The sequence below is a fragment of the Pistacia vera genome, unplaced genomic scaffold, assembly GCF_008641045.1.
Source record: "Pistacia vera cultivar Batoury unplaced genomic scaffold, PisVer_v2 Contig478, whole genome shotgun sequence".
In the NCBI taxonomy this organism is placed as follows: domain Eukaryota; kingdom Viridiplantae; phylum Streptophyta; class Magnoliopsida; order Sapindales; family Anacardiaceae; genus Pistacia; species Pistacia vera.
The window spans coordinates 1,491,769-1,502,217 of record NW_022196310.1 but is presented as its reverse complement, the minus strand read 5'-3'; the positions used below and the strand labels follow the sequence as shown (position 1 = coordinate 1,502,217).

The 10,449-nt window shown below is 37.9% G+C and overlaps 1 protein-coding gene across 1 annotated transcript; it reads right to left on the bottom strand.

Annotated features, from left to right (window-relative positions):
- Positions 1-381: 381 nt before the first annotated feature.
- LOC116146441 lies at positions 382-8,914 on the bottom strand. Its single transcript, XM_031431835.1, has 3 exons — positions 8,716-8,914; positions 5,887-6,064; positions 382-553 (listed from the first exon to the last, which is right to left on the bottom strand). Exons 1-3 carry the CDS (start codon positions 8,912-8,914, stop codon positions 382-384), a joined length of 549 nt encoding a protein of 182 aa, XP_031287695.1.
- Positions 8,915-10,449: the final 1,535 nt, after the last annotated feature.

The following is a 10,449-nucleotide window of genomic DNA, read 5'->3' as shown; positions in this document are numbered from 1 at the left end:
AAGTTTTCCTTGTAACCTTTATAAATAAGATCGTTCTTCTTTGTCTTGAACAAATATGTCTTGTATGATCTTGTTCGTTACGATGTTTTACAAGTTTCCTGTCTAGATATGTAACATTAGTCTTGTGAAGTGCTCGAACTATAGAAGTGCTATCACAAATGGCTAAAAATACTTCTTTTATATATGTAATTTGAGTAAGTACAGTGGGCAACCAAAAAAGATAAGTAATAAAAAGAAAGAGTCAAAAGAAAAGTTGTGCAGAAGTAGAAGAAGTGATCATTGGTCTCCACCTCTAGGCTTTGCGAGCGCGACCTCTATATCCCTCGGTTGGTCGCCGACTATCCGATCGGCTGCTGGGTCCTCAGGGACGTATTCCTCCAGCTAGTCATCCTCTAGAAGAGGCTCTTGTCCCTCTTTCTCTTTGGCCTCATCATCAGCTTGGGCCATGGAAGCAAGGATGTCCTGATATTCAATTGGGAGGTCGGAGAAGTCCATCCTCGGATTCCTTGGTCGTAAGCTGTTGATGGCCTGAATTGCCCAGTCAATGGCCTTCCTATGGAATTTAAGGTTTTTCCGCTTCATCTAATCAGTTAATGAAGCGACCCGCCTTTGGGAAAGCTCAAGGTCCTAATGTATACTTTTTTAACTAAATTCAAGTTCCAATGGATGATAGGCTACCCTTCACCTTTCAATTTTCAATGGTTTTAAATGAATGCACCGTATCTAATCAGCTGCAGCGTGTCTGCATAATAAATAAAATATTCAATTCATATTCTAAATGTAGGTGAGAAAATTTGCCTAAATTTACGTTAACACCATAATTAATTTCGAAGAAACCGCACAAAGGTAAAAAAAGATGGTTATTGGATTTTCTTCACAGTGACTAATCCCAACCTCATAACTATAGTAATTTATCTATGATGATAAAACAAGCCCCCAAGTGTAAATAGAAAACCATGACAACATTGCATAATGGCTCTTGAAACTCTAGCAGGAAACAGAGCTTTCACCAACGACAGTAAAATCATTGAAAGATGAATCCAGTTGAAATTCCATATCCCATGCTTCTAATAATCATGTAAGTCTTTGAGTAAATAACTTATGATACAAGATTGACTCTCAACCAGAAAACTGAATGAATATATACATAGAATTGCTACCCAGTCAGCCACTGGAGAATAGGTTTAGAAAATACCAACAACATAATTCATGTCACTCACATAGTTCCCTTTTCCATAATTTCTGTAATATGCCAAGCTGCATGAGAGGTTTGTGTGTGTGCAGATTCACAAGTGCCATTCAGAGTAAGGATTATATTCATAAACACACTCGTGAATGCATTAACACTCCAAAGCTCCCAGACCTTCTCAGAGGAGCAGGATTCAAGAAAGTCAGTCTCAAACACTTCAGGGCAGCTACCATGCTCCATTAAACAGTGCATTTAATTTTATTTTATTTTTTTTCATTCTTATCATTATCAACACAAATCTACACCCGGGGAATGCATTCTATATGCATAATTGTAAAAACACATCACCACATCTGGTCATTGAGGCATCCATAGCTCCTAAAGTCTGAAAAAGGGGTGACACTCAGGGATAACTTAGTCTCTGTATAGTGTTCCGTACGATGGCATGGAAGAGCAAAAGAAACCCTTATATGCCTTTCTTAAACCCTAGAAAAACCCTTGGGGATGAACCCTTAAGGAGTCGTGCCCTAAGTCCTCACTCTTTATGAAAGAAAAAACCCTCTTCTGACCACTTTTCGGAAATACGCACCGTAAAAGCTTACCAGATAGTTCGTACCCACCATTATCGCAAAAGTCAAGCAATCAACAAAATAATAAAAGAAAACGAAAGAGATATCCTTCTTACCTCTTGGCTGCGGGGAATGAACTTCTTGTCATAACGAAGAGTACGCATCAACTGGAAGAAAGGCGGACTGATTTCGTGAGAATTTTGCTTTTTCTCTTAAAATTTGAGTTTCGTGACAAAACTTGAATCGAGCCCAGGGTTTTATAAGGGGAAAACGATGATTGGCTTCCCTAGACAAGTGACGCTTGGGCTATATACGTTTCTCGCCATTGATTGTGACCACGTGTCATTAATCCGCGAGAAGAAGTAGCCGCCACGCTTCGTGAATGCCAATCGACGCTTCCCTCCATTTGAGCAACCAAGCGTCAGCCTGGTTATCTCCACCACATTAAATGCGCCCTCATCCGCATTCAATGCTCTGAAAGAGAATGTCGTTTTAGCATGGCTTGCATTTAATGTACATGGCTGACACTTATTATGCAATGGACACGTTTGTCAGGATAAATATTATTTTATTGACTAGACTAGCTATCAAGTGTAACGGATAACATTTGAAGAGGTCATTCGAGTAAAACACTATTCACCGTGTATCAGTTTCAAGACGATGCGATTCCTTACTTTCGGTAAAAATGTGTTAAGTATTCTCAGGTCGAGAGTTGTGGACGGCATTCAAAGCATGTCGGTATGACATTGAGTAGGGTCTGATCTAGGTCGTTGAACCTGTGGGAGTAGGCCACCTCAGGTCGCTTATGCCATTCTTAAAGGTATATGCTGCGACCTCCTTGCAGCTTGATCAGCTCGACCAAACGTCATTCGGGACAAGTCAAGTCATGACACAACCATGAAATTCTCAAGGTTCAATCCTTAAACCTTAAAAACTAGGGGGCTTTTGTTATGCCTAAAAAGTTAGGGCTAACGTGGACTTTCGTTAGCAAGAGCTAATCAAAATTCAGAGAGGATTTGTGCCGTCTAGATGTTGCCACATCGTGCAATGATGGAAGAGGTATGGTTCTGATCAGTGTAGCAGGTGAATGTCAGACTTGGGAGTGGCTAGGAATCATCCACCTGCCCAAGCCTTACGCAATTTAAGGATATCTCTTGTGCAGACAACCAATGAGAAACGGGTTAGGAATTACACCCCACTTGCCGAACTGCATGTTCGTAATTATTACCTTGAATCCTCCCACTATAAATAGATGGCTCCCCTCTCATTTACAGGATTGGCTTATCTTAGTCTAAACAACATACACACACACACACACACACTCTCTCTCTCTCTCTCTAGATTGTAACTCAGCTCGCTATCTACGACCTGATTGTAACCATCTATTAATATAACTACAGTGGATGTAGGAATCGCTTTTGAACATCCGAACCACTTTAAAACCGTCTTTTATTTACTTTCTTGCTATACATTTCCGTATGACGTGTAACTTCAAGCCCGCTTAGCATTTTCCACGTGTGAGTCATTGGTGTCAAAATCAAGCATCAACAGTTTGACGCTAGAAAGAGACAGTGATTTAGTATCTGTTCTTCATCAGAAACCTCTAACTAATCGGTCCTACCTATCAGCAGATTCTCGCGGTTTCGAAACTGAGCGAACCGACTTTGACAATGAGGAAATCCCTCAGGTATAGGATGACACTTCTCCCGAAGTGCCACCAGTCCAACAGAGTATCATGGCGAATATTCCTTCAACCTCATAGCTCGACCCAGCCATGATGAGTTACCTTGAGAGGTTCAATGATACTCTCCAAACAGTTAGCCAAAGGTTGGACCGTTTGGATCGAGTCATGCCGCCAGAGTCCAATGAAGCAGTGCCACCTCCAAAGATGCCTACAGGTCGCACAAAAGCGCGGAAAAAGGCAAAACCCCATACCACACACACTGTAGTGCACAAAAGTAAGGGAAAGCAAGTGGCGAGCAGCGGATCAAAAGGCTCCAAGGGACCAGCGAACACCGGTCATGCAACGGGTAGAATACCTGTGGCATTGCGACTCGATGACATGTCGCAACATGAGCCATCCCACACCACGTCGCATGGGCACTCCCACAAAAGTGCATGGCAGGGAGATTCCCAATATTGCTGAAATGACGACCTCAGCCATCGTCATGCGGGAAACCCCCTAGTGTTGATTGGAAGCATGTAAACAAGACATTATACCTTCTCCTAGTGCTTAGGTTTGATGAAGCCAAGATTCAAAAGTATGAATCCTCCACACTTTAACACCACCTTGAGAGAAGGAGAGAGTGGCCGAACCTAAGAAAGAGAGCTTGTTTTTCTTTTGAGTGAACAAATGAACACTTAACCTAAAATGCAACCATTTGCATTTATATATACATGGGTCATTTTGCAATTACTTGTTTTTCACTTGCATGGCCCAATAAAATCTTATTCTAAAAAAAGCCCAAGCATTTATTAATTTGCCCTTTGAATAATCAATATTATTCAAGGGCCCTTGTAAACTAAACTATTTTACATTAACAACCCATAAGTTTACCCTTTTGCCCTTTAACTATTAAAAGGTTATTTTAGTTCATATCATTTATCTTAACGCTTTAAGATATAATAATTAAATATAATTAATCATTCTTGACCATTTTAACCTTTAAAATGTCACAAATAATTTTCTATGTAACTATTGCCATAGAAATCCTATTATTAACCTCACAAGGTGCTAGCCCTCTTCGGATAATCATTTCTCTCTCTTATCATTATCTAACATCTCAAGGCTATTGGTGTGACCATGTAGGTCCACCGTGGATTAGCCATGAGTCAGTTCTAGATGAATCCGAAAACCTGTCTGGAGGCCCAACGACTACGGTAAACATCTAGCAATGTGCCATAGTCCCTAAACCACGATGAAGAAATACTTTATCGAACCATTTTCAGATCATATGTACCATGCATGTAAAGTCCCTCCATTGATATATCTTGATCGAGTACAGATTCATGGAACGTCAAAATCCTAAACTCGATCTTCTACCGAATCGTCGATCAATATGTCTGAAACTTGTCATCACGAACTTGCTTTCGTATGACTAATAATAGACTCTGGCCAGAGTTTCTGATTTTTGACATTTATTGACGTTTGTCCAGGAACTCGAATCTGGATAGAGTCAGCGGTACTCTTGATCCTATATTTCCGAGTCAATGGATCCCTTATTGACCATCGTTCTTTTTCGCATATGAACAACGCATGACCAAATAGGCTTTATCATATGAAACATGACTAGTCTCGTACTTATACACCGTATGAACCATATGCATCCGTATCAGATCCAACCACAATGTCTCAGGTCAAAGGACTATATTGTGCACTGATATAACCAAACGATAAATCATTAACTATATGTTTTTCCAAGTGATTTGTCGTTATTTGGTCACGTTCGAAAAACAGTTCACCAACCGCTAATCCATACTAATGCCCCAGTGACATGACTATCATCATCGCCTGTACTTATATCAATTCATAATATCTTTCGGAAGCATCCACTATGCCTACTTTGCAATATAGTTGCCCAAATTATATTGCTTCTGTAGAGAACCTTTTGATAAATTCATTTACCGATTAAATGAATCATTTGGACAATTCATATACATACTTTATTTTAAATGCATGACTAAATAAAGGAAGCAATTTATATATATATATGAATTGAAGAACTCTTTCTTCTATTATTTATGACATATTGATGCAAGACAAAATGCTCTAAAACCGACAACACGAATGGTTTTTAGGGCATACACTAACATACACTAATAAACTCCCATTTACACTAAAGCCATTTGATGTTGTATCTCATACCCATCTTCTCAAGATAATGGTCCAATTGCTTCAGTGTCATCGTCTTAGTCAGTGGATCAGCTACATTTTCTACTAAAGGTGTCTTCAAAATTATAATCTCTCTAGCTCCAACAAATTCTGTCAGAATGTGATACGTGTGCTGAATGTGTATGGATTTTTGGTGTGCCCTTAGTTCCTTCGCCTGTGCAATAGCTCCAGTATTGTCACAGAACATGCTTATCGGGTAAGCCATGTTCAGAACCACACCAAGTTCAATTACAAACTTTTGCATCCAAACAGCCTCCTTTGCTGCTTCTGAAGCACCAATGTATTCAGCCTCTGTAGTGGAGTCTGTTGTAGTTGTTTGTTTTGACCTTTTCCGAAGAACAGCAGCTCCATTACATATAAAAATGTACCATGACGTAGAATTTCTATTGTCAATATCTGATTGGAAATCAGAATCTGAGTATCCTTGAATGTTTAATTATGAACATCCATAACTCAGAACTAGATCCTTAGTTCTTCTTAAGTACTTAAGGATCAACTTTACAACCAACCAATGTTTCTCCCCTAGATTTGACTAATATTTGCTCATAACACTTACATCATAAGCTATATAAGGTCTTGTACATAGCATTGTTTACATTAAGCAACCTACGGCAAACACATAAGGCACATTATGCATCCGTTGTCACTCTTCATTGGTCTTTGGACCCATCTCTTTGGAAAGATGAAGACCGTGAGTGAAGGGCAAGAGACCTCTCTTACAGTTCTCCATGCTAAATCTTTTCATCATTTTCTCTATGTACAATTTCTGAGATAATCCAATTACCTTTTTCGCTCTATCTCTATAGACACGAATGCCAAGGACATAGGTTGTTTCTCCTAAGTCTTTCATTAAGAAGGTTTTGGATAACTAGAATTTAACCTTTGTCATCATGCCTACGTCATTTCCCATCAAAAGTATGTCATCTACATATAATATGAGAATCGTGATGGCATGATCTTTAACCCATTTGTATACACAGGGCTCATTCGGATTCTTGACAAAACCAAACGATTTGATTATGTCATTAAATCGAATGTTCCAGCTCCCTGAAGCTTGCTTCAATCCATAAATGGATCGAAGCAATTTGCATACCTTATGTTTTTCAGCAGAGGATACAAAACTTATTAGTTGTTCCATATAAATGTTTTCCTCAATAAACCCATTAAGGAAAGTTGTTTTGACATCTATCTGCCAAATTTCATAATCATGGTATGCTGTGATGGCTAGTATTATACGGATGGATTTAATCATAGCTACAGGCAAGAAGGTCTCCTCATAATCTAATCCTTGTTTCTAAGTATAACCTTTTGCCACCAGTCGAGCTTTGAAGGTCTCTACCTCCCCATCCTTGCCAACTTTTCTCTTGTAGACCCATTTGCAACCTATAGGAACTATTCTCTTTGGTGGATCCACAAGTGACCATACTTGATTGGCATGCATTGATTCTATCCTAGAATCCATCACTTCCAGCCATTTTCCTGAATCTCTATCCAGTATTGCTTCTTCTTAGCTTCTAGGATCATCACCATGATCATCTACTCCTACTATATAAGATTCAAAATCTTGCTCATGTAGGAACCCATATCTTTCTGGAGGTTTTGATATTCTATAAGACTTTCACACTAGAACCATAGTATCTGATACTGAGGTTTGCTGAGTGGACGTTCCAGCTTTAGCAATCTTGGTTCTTGACTCTTTGAACTCTTCCTTTAGTTCAATATTTCTTCCAACACCGCCTTTCTCCAAGAAGTCGTTCTCGAGGAAGCGCACATTTCCACTAATCCAAACTCTTTGATCACTTGGAAAATAAAAGTAATATCCTAAACTATCTTTAGGATATCCAATGAACTAGCCCATCTCGAATTTAACATCCAACTTATCAGATTTAACCAATTTAACATAAGCTGGGCAGCCCCAAATCTTCATATAATTCAGACTTGGACATTTTCCATACCATATCTCATACGGTGTTTTCTGAACAGTTTTAGATGGGACCCTATTAAGGATGTGCACAGCGGTCAGGAGAGCGTACCCCCACAGAGACATTGGCAAGTTTGTAAAACTTACCATCGATCGTACCATATCCAATAGGGTACGATTTCTCCTTTCAGACACTCCATTAAGCTGGGGTGTATATGGAGGAGTCAATTGTGAGATGATCCCATTTTCTTTTAAGAACTCCTGAAACTCTGTACTCAAGTATTCACCTCTACGATCTGATCGTAGTATTTTAATACTCTTTCCAGTTTGATTTTCTACTTCATTCTTGAATTCTTTGAATTTTTCAAAGGATTTAGATTTTTATTTCATTAAATACAAATACCCAATCGTGACATATCATCTGTAAAGGTAATGAAGTATTCAAATCCTCCCCTGGCTAAAGTACTAAATGGTCCACACACATCTATATGTATGAGTCCTAATAGTTCTTTAGCTCACTCTCCTTTATTCTTAAAGTGAGATTTGGTCATCTTTCCTTAGAGACATGATTCACAGGTTGGATAGGGTTCAGAACCCAATGAGTTTATGATCCCACTTTCTCCAAGCTGTACTAATCTTCTCTCTCTTATATGACCTAATCTATGATGCCATAGAATTCTAGGATTTGATTCAAATCAAGTTCTTTTATTGCAAATGGTATTGATTGAAGCATAGTCATTTAGTTCTAAGACATACAAACCATTTGTATTCATAGCTTTACCAACTAAAACATTTCCAAAAAGTATTGAACATTCATTTCCATTCAACAGTACATGGTAACCTACTTTACACAAAGCAGAAATAGAAATGATGTTTCTAATGGCTTTTTCAAAGTACAATACTTTAAATAAATTCAAAACATGTCCTAAAGGTAGTCTTATTGGGCAAGTCCCCATGGCCTTAACTACAACTCGTGCCCTGTTTGCCATCCTCAAAATGATCTCGCCCTTTGTCACCTCAAAACTATTCTGAAGTACCTGCAAAGACATACAAACATGAGATGTTGTTGCTGAATCTAATATCCAGGAATGACTATCTCAATTAACACTTAATTCATATTCAATCATAAGACATTGGTTTATACCTGCTTTTCCTTTGCCTTTCCTCAAACTGTTCAAGTATTGAGGATAGTTCTTCTTCCAGTGTCCATCTTCTCCACAGTGGAAACATTTTCCCTTTGCATTAGCATTCTCTACCTTTGCCGTTGGCTTCTTGAAGCTCTTATTCTTGTGTCCAAATTTTGGACCTTTCTTTTGTTGCTTTTTGGGCCTTTTATTGGCCATACTGGTAGAGGCGGCAAAGACATCCTCATATCTTTTCCCTTTCACATTCTGCCTGTGAAATTCTTGAAGCTCATTTAGCAATTCAGAGAGGTTTCGCTCAATCCTATTGAGATTGTAGTTAGTTATAAATGGTTTATAACTTGAAGGAAATGATTATAGAATCAAATTCACTTTGAGGCAGTCTAGCATGACCACCCCATATCCATCCAGTCGACCTAATCCATTGATCATTTTAATAGTATGATCATCTAGATGTACCCCTTCCCTCAACTTCATGCTAAAGAGGGATGCATATAACTCATATTCAACCACTCTTGGATTTTCGCTATACAACTCTTGTAGAGCTATGAGGATATCATAAGCATTCGAAACCTTTTCATGCTTAGTCTTAAGTTCTCTATTCATTGAGGGTAGCATGTAATTTCTAGCCCTCCTACTATGCTCTCTCCATTTTTCAAAAGCATCGAGTCCAATATCAAGTGGAAGAGGTGCTTCCAGTACATAAGCAATCCTTTTGAAATCTAGAACGATTATGAGATTTCTTAGCCAATCTTTAAGGTTGGGTCCAGTTAACATGTTATTATCCAGTATCTTTAGGAGAACATTGTTGGCCATTTTTTATTTTTTTTTATTGTATATCACAAGGATGAAACTGCAAAGAAAAATAATTTTATTTGTGTCTTGTAATCCTTTTAAACCTTTTATTGCATCATCAAATTAGCTCCCACTATTTTATTCGAGTCCTACACTCCCTTAGATAGGATCTGAAAATTTTCATTGGATTAAATTTCTTAGTTGGGAATCAGTTTCTTATTAAATTCAATTAACCTCACATAATAGAATTCTTGGTCAATTAAGTCTAATAAGTAGGAAACTATTTTCTTTTTATATCACTATATAAGATTTGATCCATATTCCTTGTCCTAGCTTCGGATACCTCACATAATAGAATTCTTGGTATCCTAGGCTAGTTAAATCCGAACCATTGTGCTTTCTTAGGATGACATTTTCATCATGTCCTCACATAATAGAAATCTTGGTCAAGGTGAAAATATCCATCCAAGAACAAGATCAACTTAATTCTATGATATAAAGATCATATCCCTCATATAATAGAAATCTTGGAATATTAAAATTTATATCAAAGAATTTAGTTATCCCATAATGGGAGACTTTAATAATTTTAATTGGGGAGATTTAGGTTTAACCTTAGTTAATTAATTCTTTAACATGTCATGTTTAACTAACTTTCCATACATATCATATATATGCATAAATTAAAGTATGTGAGTTGACCATGGGGCTTTTCAAAAATACATCCTAAAGGTAAACTATTTACCTTAATCATATATCTTCGATCGGATCGTCATCTGGATGCTCTTCGGGTTCCCGTCCAGCCGATTCAATTACAAATTGGATCTTAGGCATGCATGCCCGATTAAAATAAATAAATAAAATTTAATTAGTACAGGCCATTTGATAAAAGAATATTACAAATACTTCTGAATATTTTGAAAACTAAATGGCACCCATGA